This window comes from Nesoenas mayeri (genome assembly GCF_963082525.1).
Source record: "Nesoenas mayeri genome assembly, chromosome: 19".
Taxonomy (NCBI): domain Eukaryota; kingdom Metazoa; phylum Chordata; class Aves; order Columbiformes; family Columbidae; genus Nesoenas; species Nesoenas mayeri.
Window position 1 is genome coordinate 9,018,419 of NC_137568.1, and position 26,970 is coordinate 9,045,388.

General features: G+C 49.2%; 1 protein-coding gene across 2 annotated transcripts in view; it reads left to right on the forward strand.

Moving 5' to 3' along the window:
- Positions 1–26,970, forward strand: part of STX8 (syntaxin 8) — a 97,935-nt gene that overhangs the window by 18,437 nt on the left and 52,528 nt on the right. The window contains exon 7 of one of the 2 annotated variants that reach the window (XM_080356487.1): positions 1,071–1,845. The exons of the other annotated variant lie outside the window; for it this stretch is intronic. Coding sequence (XP_080212613.1) covers positions 1,071–1,120 — 50 coding nt within the window. The 3' untranslated portion in view covers positions 1,121–1,845. Of the gene's footprint in view, positions 1–1,070; positions 1,846–26,970 lie in introns of those variants that run through there. 2 annotated transcript variants of the gene reach the window in all.

Below are 26,970 nucleotides of genomic sequence, written 5' to 3' on the forward strand. Positions count from 1 at the left end.
AGTCCCCTATTTCTTTGCAGATGCCGGGACACGTGCTCGGGCATTGCGTTGCCACTGACACACTGGAAAAGCTGAAATCCCTAGCAAAATTTTCCAGGGGCTGCTTTCCCTTTGCACGTCTGATTTTATGCCCTGTGCTTAACTATCTGCAGACTTTCCTCAGGCGCTCTGCCAACCTCGTGTCACCGTTCCACCTCAGGTTGATGAGGATAACTGCCCTGCAATTTCCCCTTGCTTGGAATCTCTTTCCTTCCTGGTGCTGAGTGATAATGGCACCATCTGGATCGCGGGCAGGCGGGGGAAGTTCATCTTCCTTAAGTGCTGCATCAGTATTTCATTTTATTTGAGGCAAATTTCCCATCAAATTGCTCGTTTCTGCGGGAAGCTTGACTGACCTGCTTTGGATGTTCCCACCTCCTGCGACTCATTAAGTGCCTTTAGCTTGTTCTGGTGGTACGACAAAATACAGTGTAATTTGGAAGTAGCTGATAATAGTTAATGAAACAGACTTTAGGGGGCTGGGTGGCTTATTTTCCAGACAACCTGTTATTCGGTTCCCTCCCAGCAGCCCAGGCTCTGCTGTTTGCACCCAGAGCTGCTTTCCCTGCGGCGCCGGTTGGTGTAGCTGTGCGTCCGCAGATGCGCAAGTACCGCAGCCATCCCCGTTCATTATGCAAAGTTTACATCTCGAGTAGAGTCGATACGTGTGAATTCTTTTGTGTTTGTTAAATGACCGAACAATGATTAAACTTCGCTTTGAGAAGGGTCGTTAACTTGGCAGCATCCGTGGTTACTTCCCTGGTGTGATCCCTCCAGCCCTCCCAACTCGTCCACCTTGGGTCTCGTCACCATGTGTACCCGAAAAGCCCGTTTTTTCCCCTGAAAAGCCCATTTTTTCCCCTGAAAAGCCCATTTTTTCCCCTGAAAAGCCCATTTTCCCCATGGCTCATGCCACAAGCCTGTGCTCAGATGGAGGTGGCTGCTCTGCCCTGAGCAGATGAGCCCCGTCCTTTGATTTCATTGCGATGCATCCAAGTTTTAATTGGAGTCTCATGTGATTCTTTACTCAGATTTCAGTGTGGCTCTGTCCTGGAGGTTTTATGGCTCTGCTCGAAGCTGAGGGTCCATTTCAGACCTCACGAGCGTGGTGTTCTGCACTGATGAACCAAGTGGAAGCAGCGTACCGGGAGACACAGGATTTTTGCAGCGAGGAGCCTGCTAGCAGTGGGAGAGATGGGGGATTAGCAAAAGAATTTCCCCATAATTAATTCCAAATTTGGCCCCAGAAAACTTTCTGTGATCCTTTCATTTGTTACATTTATTAAAAAAAAAGAAAGAAAATAGTGCAAACGGCCTGTGGCCCCGCTGGTGAGGCAATCTAATCTAGGGCAATAATTTTGGAAGAATGCTTTCAGAAATTGAGTGCTGTTTGTTTTACCCTTATAGAGATGTTGCTTTCTTGTTGTGACGTGCTTGCATGAGAATGTAGTGCACTCGGTGATGAACAGTAGATATCGGCAGCTTGCAAAACTTGTCATGTTCGGTGTTGTCACTGTGTCACTCTGCTTGGCACACACCGCTGGGGACGGAGCCTTTCGCTTCCATCTCCTTGGAAATTTATGTCTGAGCTTAAATATGTTCATCAATGGATAAGCTGCAAACCCAGAGATTTTTCTCTGTACACAGAGAATAGCCAGGATACTCTTAACCAAAATGGATCATTTGAAATAAATGATCTGTCGTGACGATGCTTTAATTCCATGGTTATGTAACATTTTAAATTTCTCGTCAAAATCAAATTTCTAAAACCAACCGAAAATGGAAGCATTATGTATTTTATTTTTTAGCAGCTTTGTGAGTAACTACCACCGAGGAGGACGCAGCTCAGCCCTTCACTTGATGCCAGTTCTGTGGTCAAACCCGGGACTTGCCTGATGTGTGGGTTTTGTTAAACCTGGCGAGCGTCCATCAGATACAGTTTAGACACCCCACTCGGGACTGGAGCCCCTTGGAGCTTTTGCTATATATACACATAGAGAAATACTCTTATAAAATCAAAGAGAGTGTGAGCGTTCTTGGTGATGCAGAGATTTATTGAAAATAGCATCCGAAGTTGTGGTACAGCGGGGATGAAATTAATCTCTCCTGGCCCATTGCTTCTGGTGCTGATACCCCAGTCAGTGAATATACAGGAAAATGCTGTCGAGGGTTTAGATTGTAGGGTAACAATAAAACCCTGGCAGATGTATTGTTAACCTCATCCCCCCCACACTTTCCCCTTCAGCCCCCCCCCCCCCCCACTTCCCACTCAGCACAGGCGATCGGGAGGGAAAGAAGGACAGAGAGAAGAGAGTTGGAAAAATTAAAGATGTTTTACTAATGCTACTAATAAGAATAGAGAAAATAATACAAAATATACAGAACCCATCTTGAAAGTCTCAGCAACTGCAGAGCTGGCAACCAAAGTCCTGGACTGGACTCTGCGGCCACCCGGAGCTGGATTCAGTCTGTCACTGGCCTCAGTTCGCAGGGACAACTCGCAAGGTCCTCTCCTAATGTCGCCATAAGGAAAAGGGACGAGATCCTGGTGATCTCCCACTTTTATATGAAGTATTCACGTGAATGGGCTGTTATACACAGTTGGTCAGTTTCTTGGTCACCTGTTTCTCGTTGTTCCTCTCACAAGATGTCCATCCGTCCTTATCAATAACCTCACATTCCATCGCTGTGTTTACCAAAACATGGATCTGGTTCTCCAGGAAAATGCAACTCATATGAAGCTTCAGCTGACAGGCAAATTCACTAAAAGAGAAACTTGTTTTTAACAAAACCAGGACAAATGCTTCTCCTAAAGATGATTTTACATGGCTGCTGCATGATGAAAAAGCAACTCTCAAGTTGTTTCACATTTCTGTTTATTAAGAATGTCTCTGCTGTAGTACAAACTAATTAGCGTTGTGTATGGAATATGCATGAGGTACGAGACTCAAACCAGCGGAGCTGTGGATATATGACCTCATTGCTGGGGTTAGTTTGTAAATAAGAAATGATTAAAGATAAAATTTAAAAATATTTTAAACGTTCATAATCTTGTTGAAGCAATCAATGTGCTCATCGGGTAGGGTCACAATCCTGCGCGCTCTGCCCCATTCGGAGATGGGCCGAATCCTCTGGGCGCTGGGATGGAGACGTTCACCATCCCTTGGCAAGGCCGAGCACCCGGGGGTCAGGGGGCCTAAAAACCTCTCTGGAGATCCATACGTTGTTAATATTCAGGAGTAAAATAACCATCCATAGCCTGTCCGACCTCATGCTATGCAGATAGATTTTTATTTTGCTTCCTGAGCTTATTTTACGGAATAGAAATGACTTCAGTTTTATGGGGGAAATGTTCTGGCTTTATTGCGTGCTGGTTAGTTGGAGTTAACTCTACTTTGGGGAAAAATTAACACCCGTGTTAAAACATTGCTTTTTGTCGTAAGCAATATAAACAGTGGAATGCTTAGTCTCAATGTGAACACTCAGGACCTGGGGAATGCCAAAATGTAGGTTAGGTGGCACTTCTTGCCTATATTTCTAGGCTTAAAGCCATTGCACACCATTTTCTGTAGGTCCTGCCTTGCTTTGTGCATAGGACTTGATCTCTTCTGGGGTGGAATTGGGGGTATGTACTGACAAAAGCTGTTTGTAAGGTCTGTGCCTCATTTTTCCCAGGTGTGGGGAAATGTTTGGTGAGTAAGGCGAGGGCTGTAAGAGGTTTTCACGGTGGCAGCAGCAGCGTGTCGGTGGTTAACCCAGCCCAACCAAGCCTTTCCAGAAGTGGTTCCCTTCTGTGTGTCTGACTTGGCACTGCAGGGTCTGGTTTGCAGAGGTTTTGAGCGTTGGCACTGAACAGAAATTGGTGTGTAATGAATCACGGGTGCTTTGGGTTGGAAGGGACCTTTAGGGATCATTAGTCCGTCCCCCATGAAGTACCGGGGAACACAGAATCAGGATCGTTTAGGTTGGAAGAGACTTTTGAGATGATCGAGTCCAATCGTAGACCTAACATTGCCAAATCTACCACCAAACCCTGTCTCTGAAATATATGCAAATGTATGAAATACTGTTTAGCATAGGTAAGGTTTGATTTACATGTGGCTTTTCAAGAAGAGGTTCAAACTCTCTTTTCCTGAACATCCAAAATATACGTTGACTATTTTCTTATTTTTCTTTCCGAGTTGGGAATGGTGATATTTCACCTCCCAGAGAAGCTGTTGAATCAGAACTCACTCCTGCTCAGCGTCGTGGGGGTCGGGCGGAACTGCGGTTGCCCTGTGCTGGTCATGGGGATAAACCACAGTGTTCGGGGTCTGTCCAAGTCAGCCCGGCCTGCGCCGCCGAGTGACGAAAACCAAGGTGAAAAGACTGTATCTACACAAAATAGTATTATTTATAGCATTTCCTGACCTTTTCTATACATGAGTTTGCTGCTTCAGTGTTTATCTGTGAAATTTCCTGGGTATTCTTAAAAAGAAAACTGAACACGAGGGCAGGCGCTGCAGCGCGGCTGTGGGTCAGCAGTGACAGCGGGACCTCCGCTCGACGGCTGACGGGTAATTTTCCCGGTGTTGGGTGACGTGGAGCAGCATGAGGGAGGTGTGAGGTGTCTTGGCCGTGGGCTTCGCGGACGGTTGCTGACAGCAGAGGTAAGAACAAGGAGTCATCGTCTTTGTGCTCCCTCGCAGGCTCTGCTGGGCCGGGTTTCTAGCAGTCAGGCTTTGCTGGGCCGGGTTTCTAGCAGTCAGGCTCTGCTGGGCCGGGTTTCTAGCAGTCAGGCTTTGCTGGGGGAACCCTGGGACAAGAAAACTATTTGGTAGTATTAATGAGATGACAAGTCTGCAATGGTTCTTGTGTAAGTCCTTGTTAAGAGTTGTGTCAAGTGAGTTTGGGCTTACTCTGTGAAAGCCTTATGGGTAGGGGAAAAGAATTTTGGGTGTCATTTTGACTTCAGAATGGCATCAAAGCCATTCTGAAGTCAAAATGACACCCAATTTGATGCTGGCTCGTGAGACTTTTTTTAAAGGAGCCTATGGAAGCATGGGTTTGAATGAATAATCTTCAACAGATGTGACATTGGTTGGACAATTACACTGAGCCGTTAGGAACTGGCCATTGATAGCTGGAGTGGAAGGATGGCACGAGTTGGGTGCCTGGTTCTGTTCAGTGTTTTTGTTGAGGACACTGCACGTGTTCAACTTCTGTGTAACACAAAGCTGGGAACGACTGCAGCTCCATTGGAGTAACATGGATCTCCTCCAAATGCTCTGGAGAAACCAGAGTGCCATTCAGTTGAGCTACCTGCAAAGGATGACTCCTCTGTGTGGTTTAATCAAATTAAAGATGAGTAGAGTGCATAGGGTCAACTCTTAGAATAGAATCATAGAATCATTTCAGTTGGAAGAGACCCTCAGGATCATCAAGTCCAACCATAACCTGATTCTAGCACTAACCCATGTCCCGGAGAACCTCATCTCCGTCTGTCCAACCCTCCAGGGATGGTGACTCCAGCAACCGAAAACAGGGCCTTCTCATGGGAGGCAACAAATGGCCTTAATAGCGGGTCGTACTCCCGAGCCCATGTGTGTGTGTGTTTTTGTTACTCTCTGTACACATAATACTGGGAGATGATGCTTTTTCTTGCAGTATTTCTTTTACAGCTTGACGCAGCGCTTACAGAAACAGATAAACCAGCAAGGCCCCACCTGGACGAGGATGAAAGCATCAGAGCGCCGACTTGTGAAGCCTGCCCGGGCTCCTCCGCGCTCACACACGCACACAATGGGTCCGGCTGGCCCCTTGGCACGCTCAGCGCTTTTCCTTGAATAGTTCAAGCCGTAAAATAACCGTTCGACATTTGTCTTCTCAATTATGTGGATTTTTCCACGGTTAGTCAGCGCGTACCTCACCCACCCCGCGCTGTGGCGGGACCGGCTTCCCTGCCTGTCCTCACAGGGATCAGGAATGCCGCAGAAATTACCCTGAGGAAAAACGAGTTCCTAGCCTTCTTTTATTTTTAAGGCAGGCTTTCAGGATTTCTCGATAAGAATTATGATCTCGAGCATCTTGTTTGTTAAGCCTTTAGTTTCCTAGCAGGGTTTATGGTGAGCTCTAATAGCCTCAGCTTTTAGCAGAACAGAGTATTTTTCCCATCTGCTTCTTCAGCAATTTCATTTAAACTGTTTAAAAAGAAAACAAAACCTGGCTGTAATTGTAGATATTTCAACACTCTGATGATTTTTTCCGTGTTAATTTAGCTTTTTCCTCTGTTTAAAAATAAAAGTAAAAAGTCTCCAATTGAGCCCATGGAGAAGGGATTTATTTTCCTAGCCCGCTTTCCTGCTTTCTGGGTCTGTCTGTCTGTCTGTCTGTCTGTCTGTCATGCGTCGTAAAGAAGCAGAAAGGCACAAACCTGGTCTGTTGTCCTTTCCAGCCCCTCTTTGGTGACTCACGTACCTGCCCGTGAGCAGCTGGAATTCTGTATCCCGACCTTACGGTCGCTGCTTACGGGACATAAATTGCTCTGTGCAGAGCAGGCTTTGTTGGAAGATCTAGGAAACTATTGCGAGAGTTTCTGTTTAATTTTATGTATTTTAACCTTGTAGATAGTACTAAGGTATTAGATCTGGCTTGGGGTCCCAAACCCTTTCTCGGTTGCTCCCCGTGAGCTGGTGTTTGATGTGAACAGGACACGTCCGCGGCGTTTTCAGTTGATGACACATCTCTGTCTCTGGGCAATAGTTTATTCTCAAATTGTTAAGCACCACTTAAGCTAAAAATAATGGTTTATTTTGAAATATTTGCTATTTGTGGCAATGAAATGGAGCTTGAGAGTTTATACTTGCAGAGCCTCTAACTTCAGTGCTTCCTCTGTCCCTTCCCTTTGCACAGGACTTTCTGAGGGTTTCGGGGGGGTGGGGAATAGGTGACTGCTCTGTCGCGCATCACTTTAACTTGCTTGCCTGGGCATTATTGGACAGCAGGTGATATTTAGCTTTAAAGAAGCCGTGCTTGGTAGGAACTATATGCTCTTGCGTCATGGTGATTTCGGTGAGGGGGAATTGGGTGCTTAACAGGCTTTTAATAGATTTCCCAGAAAACCTGGAGGGTTGAAACCTGAGGGGTTACAACACAGGAGAGAATAGGAAACCCAGATGAGGTTACACAGGAAGGTGTCCAGGCGGGTTGGAATGTCTGCACAGAAGGAGACTCCACAACCCCCCTGGGCAGCCTGGGCCAGGCTCTGCCACCCTCACTGGGAACAAGTTTCTTCTCATTTAATTGGAACCTCCTGTGTTCCAGTTTGCACCCATTACCCCTTGTCCTGTCACTGGTTGTCACCGAGAAGAGCCTGGCTCCATCCTCCTGACACTCCCCCTTTCCATATTGATCCCCATGAATGAGTCCCCCCTCAGTGTCCTCTTGTCCATCTCCAGAGCCCCAGCTCCCTCAGCCTTTCCTCACACGGGAGATGCTCCACTCCCTTCAGCATCTTTGTTGATCGCTCCAGGACAGTGTCCCAAACAGGCTGGGGGACAGGGTGGACACCTCTTCATTTTGGTGTGCATTGCCTGTGAACTGCTGTGTCCCGCGTGGGCATCTCACCGATCCACCTTTGTCTGCAGTTAAATACAATAGCTCTGTTACCTGCTGTTATTTTGGAATATCAACATTTTCTGTATCCCTGTATTATCCAGTTGCTGTGCAACGGGAGGTGGGTATCACGTTGCTGTAACTGGGTTTTTAACCGGTGTTTGTAGATAACGTGGGGGTTTGCCAAAGAAAATGAGCAGTGTGAATTGAACTCTAAAGTGACCTTCCGAAACATGATATTTTAAATGAATAGAAACTCTGATAAGCTGGGAGGAAAGCTTCCTTCTGGTTGAGCTTAGGACATAGGCTACTTTTTATGTAATAGTTCCCATTATAAATAAGTATTTTCACTTGGAAATTATTAGGACTGAAGTGCCTCAGAGCACCAGCCCATGGATGGAGGGAGAAAACTGCCCGGTTGTGTGCTGATGAGGGCAGAGCTTTGAGAGCTTGGGCTGACATGGATTTCCAGGTGCAGCTTGGTCAGTGTGGACCACCTGGGTTTTTCCCACTGTTTTATGGTACTTCACTAATTGTAGGTAATTGTAGTGGTGCTTAAATTTGAATAGAGCCTATTTAGCTTAAGTGTAGTACTTTCCACTAGTTAAGCTGCTGGGGCTTCACTTCTTACTAAAAAACTCCATTCGATGTTTTGTTACAATAGGGTCTATAATAGTTTTTCCTATGGGTGATGTGGCTGGAGTGTTTTCAATGAAAGGAAAATGAGTTTCATAGCTGGAGACCGCAGGGCTATAGTAAGGGAAGGGCTGGAGGTTTGTATGTGAAATCAGTGTATTCCTCTTTGTTACAGGGCTGCACCTTCATTCGTGAGGGTTCATCTCACAGCAGAGAGGCTGAACGTTCGGTGGTGCGGGGCGTGAAGAGCACTGACGGGGAGGCTCTTCACATCCAGGCGTTGTGTTCACTGAAAACTGCTTTAGTAAATGACTCTTAGTTATCTCCTGTTCTTCCCAAGTTCATTGTCGTTCTGGAGACTTGTCTAATCCCTCCCCTGTGGTTCTGTTCTCTGCTTTCTGAAGCTTGTTTTCAAAGTTTTCCTGTGCTAGACCAGTGCTAGAGACAACAGATTTCACCTGCTCTGTGGTTTTCCACCCCGAGCTCTGCATCACTTCCCTCCAGGGCAAGCCGGGGGGTTGCAGCGTCTCTTTGTGACAGTCCAAGTCTGATGTGGCAGGATAAGGTGTGAGGTGCTACAGGGTGTCACATCTGTGAGGAAAGGTGATCTGATGCCTTGGTGACAAGTGCCTTGGAGCACAGCGCCGGGCTGCTGTGCCTCTGCCGGCTCCTGCGGGAAGTCAGCTCCTCTTCCTCCCCGCGGAGCCGCTCGTGTGACGAGCACAGAGCTCTTGGTCCCCTGGGGCAGCGAAGCTGCCGCCGTGCTCAGGGCGTGCAGCTGCTGGCCTGGGCTCTCCAGCCTGCGCTGGGGAAGCGGCTGCTTCATCCTGTATCTTCTTTCTTTGTATTTTCCAAAAAAGTACAGTTAGGAGTGCTGAGGGTGGGGGGAAAGACGGCAGTTTGGGCTTCTCTTACCCTTTCTCTGCTCATTTTGTGTATGTTTTTACTTACAAGTTCTCTATGGCTTTTTAGCAGTGGCAACAACAGCTAAAGCGTGACCTGCACGTGCGGCATCGCTGATTTGGAGTGACTTCCGAGTCCTGCAAACTGCAGCTCTGCTGCTCGGCACGGACAGTCTCGTAGAATTTGGGGGTCAGTTCTTATAATTCTGCATCACCTTTCACCTGGGAGGCTATTTTAAAAACCAGAAGGCAAATGAGAGAGACCAACACCTGAGCCAGGGACCAGTTCCACCTTTCTGTAACGCTTGAAACAGATTTTATCTTTCAGGCAAGGTGCTGGAGAAGGGAAACCAGTGTATTTAGGTGACTTCTGCACTGACCCGTGTCAGCGTTCGGGATGGAGTATCTTGTGATCTGTGGCCCCACGCTGCAGTAGGTGTTGAAGGGGCACGTTTCTGTTTCCCTTCCTAGCATAAGAGAACTCTTTGAAATGGCAATAAACCCCAAATCTGCTGTTTGCTCCCTGACCGGCTCTATGTCAAACGAATTCGCATTGGAGGAGAATGGCGGGAGGTTTTGTTAAGTGGCAGAAGATTGCACCCTCAGAAAGCAAACAATAATCAAAGCTCATTTACTAGAAATCTCATCACCTTATTATAAGTGTAAAACAAATCTCTTGCTCTGCTTTCTGTTGAGCTGTCACAACGCCACTGTGACGGCATTTCCAACAGTTTCCAAGGCCGAGGGCTGTCCTTGTCGCAGGCTGGCTTGTAGGGAAAGCCATGCGGCGTCCATCAGAAGCTCTAACTATCCATTCCCCAAAGGGCTGCGCTAGTTCCTTGGGTTCAGTAGGACGTCTGTTGTCACCCAGCCGAGGGTTTCTCAACTCTCCTGTCTGTTGTTCTCAGTGTGGTGCTCAGGCTCCAGCTGTTCCAAATATCTGTGTCTCTATGTGTTTTATTCGGAAGGTAATAATTGTTCCTCCATCCCTGCTGAAAAAGGAACTTCCAGGTTTTTGTGACTGATGGAGAAAAAGCATTAATACCGGGGCTGGGGAAGCTTTTAAGGAAGAGCCTCCACCAGGCTTGCTCACTTCATGCAGTTTTCAACCTGTGTGTGAGAACAAGCTGAATTAGATTATTTAGGATGCATGTGGAGTTTTGGCTGTGAAATATTTTTATAAAGGTGGTAATGTTTATTATTTTGTCATACAAATCTTGATGTGAAACTATATTGAAGGATGATCAACATTCTTATGTACAAAGGCAAAAGGCAGGTGTGAACCTGACCTGGCCGTCAGTAGCTACAGCCATCGTCTCTGCAGGAAGGTAAATCAAGTTTCATGCCCAAAATGCCCAGGAACTGTTTGCTATTCTACTCTACAAGTCCTGGTGGATGTTCACTAACATCAGATACTTGATGAAAAGGACCTTAATTAGTAGATATGAATTAGTAAATCTTTATTGGCTGTCAGTTGGCTGCAGATGCTCGGCGGTTCTGCAGGACTCGGGGACACCTGAGCTGTTGGCTGGGGATGGTGGGACGTGGTGTGGGACCTCGGGAGCTCCTCGTCCAGCTCATCAACAGTGTCCACGCTGCTAAATCGTGACAGATGAACAGTTTATCCTCTCAAGTTAATAGGAAGATTAGGAAAATTGGGCATTGAAAGCAGCAGGTCCTGTCTGCCTCGAGTCACCGTGTGTCCCCACATCCCCAGAACACAAATGCAACAGGAAAGCCATTCTGCAGTTGTGAGGGAAAAGCATCTCATAAGCTGCCTGGCACTGTTGACATGACAAGAGATCTGTTTGCTGAAAGGGGGAAGCTCTCCAATAGTTCCCCCTGACAGTTCCTATGTGGAAAGAAGCTGCAGACACTGCAGAGCTGTGGTCCTGCCCACCCTTGGTGACTGGGGTTGTTCATCGCTGCCCCACCAAAGTTCCCATTGGATGGTCTGGTGTTTCCAGATCAAAGGGATGGTGGTAACCACTGACATTTCCAAAATAGCTTTGCTCAGAGGATCCGTGCTCCATTAGGAAGATGTATCACTGCTGGCAGTGCCGTTCAGACACTGTTTCTTGTTCTGCCCAAAGCTGAAAACCAATTAACTCTTAATGCAGCCGCAGCCTGTGACAAGCACTGGCGTACCAGTCCAGTTCTGTGCTGCTGCCCATGGAAGGTGCTCTTGTTCTTGTACCCCCAAACTAAGGTGTGTTTTTAATGCCAGGTGAAGGCGTTGCGAGTCGAGCTGGTGGGTGTGTGGTCACTTCTGTGTGGCGATCGGGGGCTCCGAGGGACAGATGGATTCAGTGCTCATGCTACTCATGAGCGGTCTGCTTTTTGATCTGTTTTAGGGACTGGAAGACTCCCTCCTTCTGGAGAAAAGGGGGAGGGATGGGGGAAGAGAAATCCAACAGTTTAATATGTTTCCATGGTCCTGTGTGCCTTTCCCCGCGTCCTAAACATGAAAAATATCAATGAGTTTCCCTTTGGCCCTGGGGGAGGAAAAAAGGAGTCTCCAGCTGGAATTCGTGAGACCTTGTCGAACAAACGAGCGGTGTCACGGTTTGTGGCGATCTCGCTGGAGCACGAGTGGTGTGCGGAGCGCGAACAGCCGTTTCATGCACACTTAAACTGTCCCGAACCACCGCCCTCCCCAGCCATTCTTCATCCTGTCCATGTGGGAGAGAAGCACGGAACAAACCATTTAAAGAGGAGAGTTAGAAATCAAAAGGTATATTTTAGCTCTTGTAAAAAGAAGGTACTGCTTTTCTTCTTTCTTTTATTATTGCTTGAAGTAATGTGTATATCTTATTTCCGAGGCGCTTTTGAAGCGTGGGGTCAGCAAGTGGCCGCAGATTAGTGGTCCTGCAGTCCTGTGCCTGGCAGCGATGCTGTTTCAGAGGAATGTGATTTTCCCCTCCTGGACTTCTCCTTAAAACAATTGCCTGACTATTTAAAAAGAAAAGTGCCATCTGGACGGGAGGAGGAGGAGATGCAGATGCTCCTTCCCACCCGCAGCAGGAAGCCTCGGTGGTGCAGGGTCTCTCCCCTCTGTCCTCATCCCGGGAGCGGCACCAGCCCCGGGCTCTGGCTCCATCCCAGCGATCAGATGTGCTTGCCGCACCTCGGGTGTGTTTTGCAAGGTGCTAAGCCAAGGTTTTGTGAGGCTCGTGTCCCCGCAGCGCTGTGGCCCAGCTCCTCTCGCTCCTGAAAACAGCTCCCAGGGGTTTCTTTTCTGCCCTAAATTGACTTATGACTGTCACCAATGGATTCCTCTCTGATGAGAAAATGCGACCAAGTAAATAAGGGAAGGACAAATGTTCCGCATCGTGCTTTGTTTAAGCTGCTCTCAGCCCGATGTGACTGTGATGGGGATAAGAGCTGCTGACGCTGCGGCTGTTCTACCCCTTGCAGCCGGGGACACCGGGCACGGGGCGATGACGGCTGCGTTTTCCTGGAGCAGCCATCCTAGAACTGCTCTGTGCTTAGCATGGCCCTGTCGTGCCGAGGTTACCAGTGTTTGCCCTTTTGGCGGTGCTTTGTGTGCTTACTACCCTGTTTCTCTTGAATTACTGATTTATTTTAGTTATCTCCCTGCTCGTACTTCCTTTTCTCAGTAAGAGAAGGGGAAGTGGGTACTTTAATTTTCACTGGAAATGAGTTCCCTTCTTGGCATTCTTGTACTTGGTATTAACAAAGTATGTGTGTGTGATCTCCGAATTCGGAGAACGAGAGAAAAATGTCTTGTGTGTGTTTCTGCATTTAGTAACCAAAGCCCTTCTTAGCAAACAGCTCTGGCTCTTGGCTTTGCTGTTTGCACGTTGCTGATTTTGTTACAAGAATAATCCTGGCCTGGCTCTGCCTCCTCTGCCTGAGGAGAGCGCCAGGCCCACCAGCACCGAGCAAGCGCCCGGCACCGGCACGGAGCGCCCAGACCACCGGCACCGAGCGAGTGCCAGGCACCGGCACCGAGCAAGCGCCCAGACCACCGGCACCGAGTGAGCGCCCAGACCACCAGCACCGAGTGAGCGCCCAGACCCCCGGCACCGTGTGAGCGCCCAGACCCCCGGCACCGTGTGAGCGCCCAGACCACTGGCACCGTGTGAGCGCCCAGACCACCGGCACCGAGCGAGTGCCAGGCACCGGCACCGAGCGCCCAGACCACCGGCACCGTGTGAGCGCCCAGACCACCGGCACCAAGCGAGTGCCAGGCACCGGCACCGTGTGAGCGCCCAGACCACCGGCACCGTGTGAGCGCCCAGACCACCGGCACCGAGCGAGTGCCAGGCACCGGCACCGTGTGAGCGCCCAGACCACCGGCACCGAGTGAGCGCCCAGACCACCGGCACCGAGCGAGCGCTAGGCACCGGCACCGAGTGAGCGCCCAGACCACCAGCACCGAGTGAGCGCCAGGCCTGTGGCACCGAGCCGGTACCAGCATCCAGCAGTCCCTGACACCTTTGGGTCCGGCAGCTCCTCCCACAGACTGAGCTGGTCTGGAGGAGCCTGGAGGTGAATTGTCCCCGAACCCTCCGTGCGCTCGGGACGGAGCCGGATCCACACGCTGCATTCCTGCTCTGCTCCCCGCGGGCTCCCTGCGAGATGATGGATATTTCAGCATCTTTGTTCTTTGTTTCCTTTCTAACACTGAAGGAGTTTAAATCACTGCGAGAGAGGGCTCGATGCTTCTCCAGTTACACAAACAAGCGGCACTGCTGGCTGGAGCTGAGCTGCGTGTTTTCGGGAGAGGCGAGCGGAGGCCTCGGGTGCCGCTCTTTGGGAAAGGTCTTTCTTGAAGTCACGGCTGTGACGTGGGCGTTAAGCTTGTAGGTATTGCAAAAATTGGGATGTTATTGCAGAGCCTGGGACGCTTTCCAGTAACAGCCTAACGAGGAGCTTATCACCGTATGGTGTTCGGGCCTAGATCCTGAACAAAATATACTGTGTGTTGTCAGATGCTTAACTAAAAGAAAATAGAAGATGTTGGCTTACCTTTTAACTTCTACTGGTTCTTGCACTTAAAATAATAATTCTCAGGGAAATATTAATTTGTTCCAGCTTCCATGGAGCAGCCCCTGTTCCCCAACCCTCAACGAGGAAAAATACGACTGCGTAGGTGCGGCTTCACCAAAGCAGGAGAGATCAAGTTGCAAATTAATTTCTGATTCTCAGCAGTAGCACGTGGACTTGGAGGAGTCCAAGCTGGGATACTGAAGATGTTCTGTCCTGTGCGCCTGGGAACAGCCCCGCTTGTCATCTGCTGGGTGGAACTTGGGACTTTCATTCTTGGCTGGTCCAGGGACTCACTTGGTGTCTTTGCGTAGGGTGATGTGCCTTTCTCTGTGGTTTTTCACCCCCCTAAAAAGGTATTTCCCTTGTTAGGGTGCTTGTGAACCTCAGCCGCTCTCCTCTGAAAGCTGTGTGCACTAGAAGCCTGTGGGATTCTTTGATACGCTAGGGGTGTATTAGAAGGGGGTGATCAGTAGGTCAGAGAGGTTCTCCTATATTTATATATATATATTTAGAAGGTCTACCTGACTGTGTGATGCATAAAGGTGCATCCAGGGAACAAAATGCAGCCTGGACACTGTGAGGAAATCTGTACATCCAGTTACCAGCACTGAGGGGAGTGAAGCACATCACCATTGATAATTTTTAACCCACATGAGCATACATTATGGTGCTAATTTTTTCCTGCTGCTGAATTAATGTCAATGTTGAAAGTATAAACAGTTCCCTGAATGAAATTTTGTTTGGTTTTCCTTGTCCCACAGATTAACAGATCTGATTACTGCATTTAAATTTAATACCCCAAAAATTCCCTAAATGAGTGATTCACTGTCAGGCCATGAGCAGATGTAATTATCTATGAAAAGTAATGAATTGTGTTGTTAGGATATTTCTCCTTGCAGCTGTCTCCAATTAAAACGTCCGTCAGTTCAGGGAGTAACGCCGTAGTAACCTCAGAGCACAGGTACCGCCGGGGCACTGCTCTGTCGGTACCTTCAACAGTCGCGCTCTCAAGAATTCTCTGTTGGTTTTTTTTGGTTGTATTTTGGGGAAATGCAAAAGAATGAGAGTGTGTTTTAAAATTACTCAGGTGATGGAGTGGTGCTTGGTTTGACTGCCCCCAGTATGGAGTGACTGTCAGTGAGTTTGCTGGTGGCACCAAGCTGGGAGGAATGGCTGACACTGGAAGCTGTGCTGCCATCAGAGACCTGGACAGGCTGGAGAGTTGGCCGGGAACAATTTAATGAAATATAACAAGGGCAAGTGTAGAGTCTTGAATCTGGGCAGGAACAACCCCAGGTTCCAGTATAAGTTGTGGAACGAGCTGTTGTAGAGCAGTGTAGGGAAAAGGGACCTGGGGGTCCTGGAGACAGCAGGGTGACCATGAGCCAGCACTGGGCCCTTGTGGCCAGGAAGCCAATGGTACCTGGGGTGGGTTAGAAGGGGGTGGTCAGTAGGTCAGAGAGGTTCTCCTGCCCCTCTGCTCTGCCCTGGGGAGACCACACCTGGAATCTTGTGTCCAGTTGTGGCCCCTCAGTTCCAGCAGGACAGGGAACTGCTGGAGAGAGTCCAGCGCAGCCACCAGGATGCTGAAGGGAGTGGAGCATCTCCCGTGTGAGGAAAGGCTGAGGGAGCTGGGGCTCTGGAGCTGGACAAGAGGACACTGAGGGGTGACTCATTCTTGGGGATCAGTGTGGAAAGGGGGAGTGTCAGAGGATGGAGCCAGGCTCTTCTCGGTGACAACCAGTGACAGGACAAGGGCCAGTGGGTTCAAACTGGAACACAAGAGGTTCCACTTAAATCTGAGAAGAAACTTGTTCCCGGTGAGGGTGGCAGAGCCTGGCCCAGGCTGCCCAGGGGGGTTGTGGAGTCTCCTTCTGTGCAGACATTCCAACCTGCCTGGACACCTTCCTGTGTAACCTCATCTGGGTGTTCCTGCTCCATGGGGGGATTGCACTGGATGAGCTTTCCAGGTCCCTTCCGACCCCTGACATTCTGGGATTCTGTGTCCCATTGTCCTGAACAGGGAAACCTTTACAGAAGTCAGTTTTGGTGAGGATTTAAACCTTTTCCATGCTGATTTTGTCTGTCCATGTTCTTAGCTGGGGTCTGGGTGCTCACATGGGCTTTTGCTGAGCAGCTATTTCCCTGGGTAAATCAAGTCCTGGTGTGCTCAGGGTGGTACTTTGGTACAGGAGCTGATCAAGCAGTTTTTCCACTCTCCAGTTAAGTGGTGGAAGATGTTGTGTCTGTAACAAACAGTTCAAATATCCTGTAAACAGCTAAAGGAAAAGAGTTAAGTGTTAAAGAGACTTGCTAAAGCCTGGAGAGGAGCCACTTTCTCTTGCTCAGCTTTTACAGATTTGATACCCAGTGGCCCTTTATCAGCTGGTTTTCCTGGTCTCTCCAGCAAGTGAATTTGCTCTATATTGTCATGTTAATTCTTTTATCTCTCAGTAACTCAAGTTTTCCCAGGATGGAGTAACAAACATAACAAAAGGTACTGGGGCAGATGTAGGTGTGTAATGCCAGCGAATTGGTCTCCAGTTTTCTTGGATGCTCAGTTGTGTAGTCGTTACCAATTAAAAGAACAATCCATGTCAGCAGTTACTAACCTAAGGATGTGTAAATCCTGCCAGCAGTTACCAGCATCAGGATACACAAACAGTGGGCCAGTACCGGGTCAGTCCGCTCCCTACAAACAGGAGCGATTTCTGGAGCTGCTGCTCCTTGCAGCTGCAACGTCCTGACACGCAGTGCTGGAGACGTCTCTGACTTGACCTGTGCGGTCGGTGGGGAGCTGCCGAAAACTGCGTGAAAATAAACTCAATGGGCAGTTTGCCGTGTTGCAGAACAACAAATTCAGAGCGGGGGTACCTGAAGGAGGGATGTGGTTCAGATTCCCAGGCTGCAGGACGAGGAGCACAGCTATAGGACATCATGTCCCGGGCCATGGTCCCCAGTCGGTGTCGAGGCGCTGGATGGAGGTGTGAGGTGTGCCCACCGGGCACAGATAGCGGCACCCAGGGCCCGTCAGCGCCTGCCGGCCCAGCGGAGCCAGCGGGAGATCCGCTGCCGCGGGAGTCCGGCTCCTTTGAAGTGGTTCCCCCTGGTAGGGAAGAACCGCTGGTTCCTTGTACAAATTGATCTCCCGCTGGGAACCGAGTCGTTCCACCTCAGGCTCACAATAACATTGGCTCTTTCCCGCATTGTTTGACTGTGAGAGACATATTGATATGATCTCCTGCGAGGAGAGGCTCGGTTCAAATGAGGATTAAGAGGGAAACCGAGCAGATTGCAGGGTATTAACAACTTGTTCGCATTCCTGGGCCAGTAGGAAGAAAAAAGGAAGAAAAAAAGTCATGCTGCTGTGATTTCAGCGGAATGTTTGTTTGTGATCCCGAGGCGCTGCTGGGGCCGCTGGGGTGGCATTTGAGCTCTGAGGCATCTGTCAGCCTGTTGATCTCTGAACACCTGTCATTGCAATTAGCAGCAATAAACCAACGGGTCCCTGGGCTGGGTGGAGGGGGGAGCAGGTTCGGGTGAATCTCCCTGATGGGGCAGCATGGACAGGGTGTCCTCAACCTCCATATGAGGATCGTTGTGCGAATACCAGAGTTAATTTCCAGTCTGTCTGGATGATCAAAGCCAGACAACGCAGGATTTTCCTGTGGGCTTAGTGGGACTTGTATTAAAGGGCTGCGTCACGTTTGTTTATCAAAGTGCAAACCTACAGAATTACAAAGAGCAGGAGTTTACAAAGGAGCAGCGATTTTTGCTTTTCCCAGTGAGAGTGCGATGGAAGATACACGGACGGTGTGACCTCAGAAACAACCGCAGTCACCGTGCACAGCAAGTGAGATGGTGTGTTGTACCACCTGTACTGCACTGTGTTCTCTTAGCTATTTTAATAGCTAATTAATCTTGATTTGCTTGGATTTAAGAGTTTTGTTTGTTGTTTTTTTTTCTCTTTTGGCACATATGTGCAACGTCTTGTATCATAAATCCCACACATTTCAGCAAATGTCGTCCCGATTGTTCCCTACAGCACAGCATACTACTAGTAAAACATTCGGGGTCAGGAACCTGGATTCTTTAACCACTGTATTTGGGGAAGCCGGTTTATTGTTCTGTCGCAGCAGAAAAGGTTAATTTCTTTTGGACCTTGATCACATCAGCAGCCGATCTAGAGAGGTCAAAATCGTCTTAACGCTGTGGGTTTTGTGGGTGCATTAATCTGCCTTAATAAATGACCTGTTGCACCCCACCGATGCCAGCACAAGGGCTTTCCTGAGTATTTAGTGGTTTTATGTTCTTCTACAAGTGTGAATTATTTTCATGCACTCGGCGTTTGACCTGTGTCTCATATCCTAAAATCAATACAAGTATCATTGTACTGGTGTCTGTTAAAGGTTTGAAGCGGTTTGCCCGGGGCTGGAGGAGTGACCTTCGTATCGAATCCCCGTGACTCGGCACGCTGGGCTTTGGGCGGCTTTCTTGTGGCTATTGGTGCTGTGAAAGCTGAATAGAAATTTGCAACTTCAAGTCTTCAAAAGGGTACGTGGTGACTGGAAGGAGCCATTAACGTGTCCTCGGTGCGGGACGTTTCTTATTTTTCATTGCTGCTTGATGTATCGCTGTTACCCAGCGCCTGACCTTTCCCTGGGCCCGTTTGGTGGGCCCGCGAGTGAGATGTCAGAGTGACAACGTGAATTAAAACATCTTGCGTGAGAGAATGACTTCTTTGCTCTTTTCCAAAGGGGAAAAAAACACCCACAAGAGCCCTCACTTCGCCACCTCTCTAAGATTGTTATTACCTGTTTCCTCTTGCTTTATTCTTAATATTTTAATTTTTTGAAGCGTGTCTCTTTTAGCGCGTTTGTCTTGTGCCCGTTGCTGCCGACCAGCACCGTGGAAGAGTTGGCTTTGGCGTAAGGCACCTTTAGCCCAGCACAGCTCAGTGGTCGCTGGGGGGGTCATACCCTTCCCAGCTAAAACAGAGCTTGGTTGAAATGTTTTGTTATTGGGTGGCTGAACCAAACTGCTGTTGATGTTCCAGTTCTCCGATCTCTCCTAAGCTGTGAGCTCAGGAGCTTGTTATTTCCTTGTGCAGAAAACCTTGGAGTGTTTTTTCTTCCTCATAATCTGTATCACTTGGGTTTTTTGAGTACTGCTGATAGATGGGCTTGGCTTTATGCTCAAGAATTGCTGTTTTCAGCCCTCCCAATACTAAGGTGTTGTGAAGCGCCGTGTCCGTGGGCAGGACCCCCGGGAACTGGGCATTTGAAAGGAGGTTGTGTTGATAAAGTGGGGCCAAACTTGGTCAGTGCAGATGCTAGAAACTAGGGAGATGTATTTGGCACCAAGATCATGATGCTTGTGTAACAGAGATGCTTTTATAGTGTAAATTTTATATATACTCAGTATACTTTTTTCATATAGCCAACTATCACACGAAAGGCTGAGGAAATCTTACTGGAAGAGAGGAGAGAATGCCGGGACTGTAAGGAGGAGCCTTAAAAAAAGACGGAAGCTTTAGCAGTGGGTGCTGAAGTGAAAACTCTGAAGTCATCCAAGGCAGAGCAGGTGGCCAAGAGGCCACCAGCATCCTGGCTGGTACTAGCACTGGTGTGGCCAGCAGGCCCAGGACAGCGACCGTCCCTGTGCTGGGACCTGGGGAGGCCAAACCGTGAATCCTGGGGGCAGTTCTGGGCCCCTCACACCAAGAAAGGGCTTGAGGTGCTGGAGCGAGTGGAGAGAAGGGAACGGAGCTGGTGAGGGGCTGGAGCACAAGTGTGATGGGAGCGGCTGAGGGACCTGGGGGGTTCAGCTGGAGAACAGGAGCTGAGACCTTCTCTCCCCAGCACTTTACATGAGAAAACTCACAACTTTTGGGGGCCAGTTGTGTGACAACCCCCAGTTTGAAATCTGCTAATGCTGGTGTGACAGGAGGGACCTCTGGAGAAATGATTGATCGTTCTGCAGCTGGAGGCCCCGTCACGGTGCTGTCGGAGCCGCGTGGGACACGGCAGGAGCCTCTGCAGCAGCGGGAACCCACCAGCGCTGCAGGAGAACAGCAGCTGGATTTAGCTGTACTACACTTCTGGGAGTTAGTGCTGATGCCTGCTCTTCTTCATTAGTTAATTGAAATAATTCGTTTCACCTGGCTGCTGCTGAGCTGTGCTGGTGGCAGAGGGGCCGGTCACTGGAAATCAGCACTTCTGGTCACGTCAGCCAGTGTTTTGCACCACAGGCACATGCAGACCAGACATCTCAAGTGAATCGCCCAGTGTTGCCGTGATGCTGTTGTAACACACTTTTCTTTGTGCTGGAGCGCGTCAGTGACAAAACGCAGCAGGAAGAGAACGGTGCGGAACAAACGGCTGCGAGGGCAGGTCTGGGACGTGGGGTGTGACCCCGTCCCGTTCTGTGCTCTGCCCTGGGGACGCCCCAAGGGACACTCGCTGTGAGCTGCTGGTCACTCTTCTTAACTTGCCGAGGGCTATAAGTTTCTTTAACAGTTTACAAATATTAATGTATGGGAACAGTTACTGTCCTAAAACTAAGAATTGAATTGGTGGATGATTCCTTAGCATTCAATGTGTAGCAGAAGGTAGAGGTGCGTTGCTAGTGCTCGCTGAAGGATGCTGGTTCATACCATAGCCACGCACATCTCGTCCCTGCAGGAGTCTTGCTGAAGCGCTGGGACTGCAAATCAGCGGGTTTGTGCTCATTTTGGTCCTCCAGTGGAGAAGAGTTTCCCCAGAGAGTGGAGAGGGGGCTCGGGGTGGCTCAGCAGCGCTGCCCCTTTCTCTCCCTGTGCACAGCAAATTGTCCCACAGCTGGTGGCCAGAAGATGAATCTGCTGCCACTGGCTTTATATCCTGACGGTCGCCAGGGCCCCGTGGGTTTCCCCATCGCTCCGTCCCAGTTTGAGCAGCCGCCGTGGGCTCAGCGCTGCGGCCGTGTGCCCCGGGGCGCTCCGGCCCTTTGTGGCACAGCCAAAGCGGGCGGGAGCGTGCGGGGCGGCTTTCCCGCTAAACCAAACACCCATGCCATGTGTTGCTGCTGCCGACCTCCGAAACCAGCACCGAGCATCTCTCCTGCCCCTGTTCTCAATCAGGGAGCGAGGCGGAGAGCGGCAAAGGGATAAATGCTGCCTCCGATGGAGTTTAATCTGTTTGTAAAGAGCTCCCTCCCACTGAAATGGAGCTGCTTGCTTGCTTTTTTGTAACAGCGCTACCCTGAAAAGTCTCTCCTGGGCTGTGTCTCGTCCTCACTTAACCAGGGGGATGTTTGTTGTTGGTTTTTTGGTTAATCTGAGTTTCTGGAAGCTTCGTGGTTTTCCCTGTTACGCATTTGAAATTCAAAGTGCCCTGGTGAGCCTTTCCTTTCTGAATCTCCAGAGTGCTCTGTGGGGAAAGGTTTAAAAAATAACATGTAAGCTTTAAATAATTTACTATGAGAGTAATTTGGTTTATACAGCAGTTCATAAACCCTTAGCTGGTAAAAATCAAAGTACCTTAATCTGAAAAGCAGATGGGGGGGTTGTCAGGGTGAAGGCTTATGGAGTTTTCAAAGACAAATTGTTTAATTCCGTCACTGGCTAGGAAAACAAATAGTTCTGCTGCTCGATTGAAAACAGAAACATCTTAGAAATGAGGCTTTCTTAGCTTGCGAGCATTGTTCATTCTGCACAAAGAAATGAAAAGAAACTTGGTGCAAAGATGTGATGGAGCTCTAGTTTATGAGAAATGAAAGGCAAAGGCTTCTAAACCACGGTTTACTATTCTTACTGAAGTTTCAAGTGCTTTTCCTCCCCTCCTTTCAGGGGCTGACGCTGTTCAAGGCGCCGGCGCTGTGGGAACCGGCGATGGAGATGATGTCTGGGGGTCATTTCCTTCTGTCCGGGGAGCGGCAGGACCGGCCTCGGTCTCTGCCCAAATACTGGAGCGGGAGACGCTGCTCTCAAATCCCACTGTTCAATGCGGCGAAACTATTTGCAGGGGATTGAAAGCGGGGAGCCATGCCTTGCCTGTGTAATGAAGGCTGCGTTTGTACCCCCGTGTTAATGCTCCGCGCAGGCCAATCAGTCGTATCTGGCCAGCACATCCCCTCGCCAGTGATGGTCTTGCTTTAGTGGGGCTAATGGACTGATGAGATCACCTCTAATTTGTGTATCGAGCTGGTTTGTATCACATCGTTCAAAAAAAAGAAGCGAGAACACAAAACCTCGGACACAAAACAACAAAACCCTCTTTATTTGTTCTTTTTCTTGCCGGGCTTCAAAAGCGTGCATTACAAACAGCGTGCTCTGCCCTCGGAAAGCGGCGCTTTTCCCGCTCGGAGCCATTACCTCAGCCAATAAACATCAGAAAATGAGCGCTCGTCTTGGTGCTTGGTTTTCATTTACCCCACAATTATGACAGGCCCGTCCGAGGAGCATTATCGGTCCGTACGGAGGAGGTGTTGGGGAGATGCTTGTGAGCTGAGCTGACTCGGTGCGCACATCGTTCTCCTGTGGCTGAGAGAATGCAGAAAACGTGAAGCAAAAAGGATGCTTAGAGTGTATTAGGTGTTTGCTAAACTGGATAGTAAGAAAAATTTCTCTGTGGAAAGGGCTGTGGGGCATTGGAACAGGCTGCCCAGGGCAGTGCTGGAGTCACCATCCCTGCAGGGTTGGACAGACGGACATGAGGTTCTCAGGACATGGGGCAGTGCCAGGGCTGGGGAATGGTGCAACTGGGTGATTTGAGGGCCTCTTCCAACCAAAATGATTCTGTGATTCTATGTATGATATTTTGCTAGTTATTGAAACGCCTGCAGCTCTAGACGTGTAAGAATAAGGTGTGAGGAACCTGTGGGGGCACCCCGAGGAAAGCAGCGGGTTCTGTGTGGCTCGGGCCATGCTCTCTACAGTGTTTGTGCTGCTAATCGTGCCCTAACAGCGAGCGCAGATTTTCTGTGTGTCTTCTCTCAAAAGCAGCATCGCCAGGACATTCAGAGTTGGGAAACAATACCAGTGAAAGCAGAAGGAAATGGTAGAAGAGAGGGAAGCTGAAGGTTTTGTTCAGCCAGGACTTCAAAACATGTTGATGTTCCCTAGGAGGAACGTCTTGTGTGTGTTCGGATGCTGGTAGGAGAAGATGTCCGGCTTTGACAGGTGGGTTTGCAGTGCTCTGTTTAAGCCTCCTTGAGAAGGAACTGATGCCTGCTGATCACAGCTTGAGGTAGAAAATCAGAATGTCTGAACCAATCTGCATGATCAAATTTGAGGTCAGGGAACGTGCCAGCTTGCCAGACCATCCCTTTTCTTTCTACCAGCATATTTGCTTTCCTCAACCTTTCTGCTCTGTTTTTTTTCTCCATGTTTCTGTCACTGTTTTTTGTCCCTTTGCTCTGTCTTGTGCCATGGTATATGTACCTACCAGGGGGTACCTGGTGGTACAGTAAGTGTTAGACCTTGGCGATCACGAGTTTTAAAACGGAGCACTGAATACCCCCACGAAGGTGATCATTGCTGGCGCATATGTCCTGGGGCTCCTGACCTGGGTGGCTTCCTTGAAGCTGCATTGATTAGAACCACAGAGTGTCCTGAGCTGGAAGGACCCACCAGGATCATGGAGTCCAGCTCTTGTCCCTGCACAGGACACCCCACAGGTCACCCCGTGTGTCTGAGGACGTTGTCCAGTCTCTTCTTGAACACTGTCAGGTTGGGGCCGTGACACCTCCCTGGGGAGCCTGTTCAGTGTCCAGCACCTCTGGGTGAAGAACCTTTTCCTCATGTCCCACTGACCCTCCCCGGCACATCTTCTGCCGTTCCCTGGGCTCTGTCGTTAGTCTGGGTTGCAGGAGTGCAGTTCTCTATAGAGGATGTAGGAACATAACCCCACGATGACGTTTACACTCTTTGGTCAAATTCTTGTCTGTTGTTTATTGTTCTTTGCCTGTTGTAACATTTCCCTCTGCCCCGTTTCAAGTGTTGACTTGATGAAGTTGAGTACCTGCTTCTGGACTGCAGACCAGAGCAGACTCTCTTCTAGTGGCTGTTCCAGCTCTTTTTTTCCATTTTAGACCCATGCCAGGACTAAGCTGCAGCTCTGCGGTGTCCTGAATGGGGTATCTGTGCGTGCTGGATGGCAGAGGTGTTGTGTTAACCAATTTAATTATGCTGAGCACTTGATATTAAGTGACGAAGGAGCAATGTGTTACTCTAGCGAAAATATCTGTTGTAGAACATGGCGATGTGTCTTGTTTCACTGTGACAAAAACCAGGTGAGCAGAAATAGTCAGCCACAGCTGGAATAGCTATTAATGAACATGCCTGCCTGCCAGAGCCTGCTCTCTGAGCCGTGAAACCTGATAAGACTCTATCCACAGCCCTAATAAAAGGAATTTCCATACACAATTACTTCAACTAGGTTTTAATCTTATAATAGTGTCTTTTGTTGAAAGGTCTGCGGAGAGGAGACCCCGGGTGATCCCGCAGCACCTCCCGGACAGGGCCGCCGCAGCGTGGCCACGCAGCATCACCTCCCCTGCCTGCTCCTCCCTGCCTCCCTCGGGAGCCATCGGACACGCGGGAAGGGGCAGCCCAGAGCCCACTGGGTCAGGGCACGGGAGATGGAGTACGAGATGGGGAACAGAGCAGGGCAAGTTGGGAGGTTGTATCACAGTGACAGTACGGGCATCTGTTCTGGTGGCCCTGGATGCTGATAGAAGTAACGTGGGGGTGTTCAGCTCAGGAAGACCTTATTGCGGCCTTTCCATACCAGTAAGAAAGATGGGGACAGGCTTTTGAGCAGGGCCTGTTGTGACAAGACAAGGGGTGATGGTTTTAAACTAAAGGAGGGAGATTCAGGCTGGACATGAGGAATTGTTGGCCCTGAGGGTGGTGAGAGCCTGGCCCAGGTTGGGCAGAGAGGTGGTGGATGAACCATCCCTGGAGACATCCCAGGCCAGGCTGGACGGGGCTCTGAGCAACCTGAGCTGGTGAAGATGTCCCTGCTCATGGCAGGGGGGCACTGGGGGAGCTGGGAAGGTCCTTCAACCCAAACCATCTGTGATTCTATGTGGGTAGATAACAGTGTGCCCCTACACGATGTTTTTCCATCAGGTATCAAGGTACAGGTATCGTAGTACTGGTATCATAGTACTGGTCTTAGTTTAGAGCAAAACTTCAGTGTATTTTCTTGCTCGTTTAGGAACCAGACAGGAAAGACTCGATGTGGTTCTAGTAACTGGATGTATTAGTAAACCAGCTACCTTACGGTTACAGTTGTTAGAGGATGAGGATATTTTTGGCAGACTTCACGCGGCGGCAGAGCATTGTGGTAACGCTGTTTGGTTCAACAGAACTGGTCTGAGTTGATCATGACCAGTTTTTTGGAAGAAGTAAGACGACTTGGCCGTGGTGTTGGGCAGCGAAGGTGAGGAGATGAACTCACACTTGGGGTGGCTTAGATCAGCAGAGACACAGGCAGGGAACTGGAGCTGAAAGAGTGACATTAAGAGCCTGCCACACAAAGCTCTGCATTGTACATGTGGTAGGAAGGGAGATTTAATAAAGGACTTTAGTAGAAAGTATAAGAAGTAATTGAGTTAGACCGTGGAGTGTTTGGTGAAAGGAGTGCTGACAGAAGAGCTGTCCAGCCAGCCCGTTGCCGAGGTGTCTTCTGCGGATCAGCCCGACCTTTCCGAGCCACTCGAGAGCGGAATTGAGCCTCAAGTTGTTTTTTTCCAAAACTGCAAAAATGGAATTCTTTTAAGCAGCTAACTTATAAATCTAAAAATCTGAATAAATAGATGGTGCAATGATCAAAAAATGTTACATTCACACTTTTTTATTACGTTAGCTGAGACACTCGGGTAACCTGCCATTATCCTGGGGCGCCAAGGAGATTGTGCTTTTTCTATTTTTATCAGTTTTACCACTCTACACCCTCTTGCCGCGGGTTCCACTTTGCGCTGCCGGCGTTTGGATTTCCGTTGAAGTCTGGCTGGAAGAATTTAATTCTTTGGAGCTTATCTTGTTGCTTTTGAGTCTCAGTGCGGGTGTTCGTGGCCAGCGGAGCCACTCGGGTCGCAATGGGGACCTGGGCTCTTGTGGCTTGTGGGGACCGAGCATTCAACCCTCCAAAGCACATTGCAAACTGCAAATCATCACATCGGGGTGCTGGTTGTGGAAAACGATGTGCAGACTTCAGCTGGGCGGTTGTTGCAGTGCACTCTGACGCGACTGTTGCACATTAAAGCCGGGTGCAGAGATGCTGCTACAAGCCGGGCTTGGATGGGTGAGCTTAGCTTGCTCTGTCAGGAGCAGGATTCATTTTCAGAGTTGTCCCGGAGCTGCCTGGGTTGTTTGCTCTTGTTCTGTTGGCTTTAGTGCTGAGCTGGGCTTGTAGTTAAAGCCGAGTTGCGATTTCCCTGACAAGTCCTCTTCTTGGAGATTTACAGCTCAGCGGCTTTGCTTTGCCAGGCTAATGCTCTGGAATGCAGGTTGACAGTCCAGATTTGAAACCTTTCTCCTCAGAAAGAAAACAAAGGATTAAATGTGTTTTAAGAGGGTTTGAAAAAATAATTTAAGATTGAGGCTCAGAACTTCTGAAATCTTGAAATGCTGGTGATGTGAAACCTCAGAATCCAGAGACTCCAAAGTGTCTCGTCCTTGGCCGGGCTGCAGGTACCATTTGTGTTTGGCGCACCTCTTAGTGCTCATATCAAATACTTCGTAAGGTGTTAAAACATGTCAAATGGTCAAATTATGTATCTCCATGCAATCAGTGCA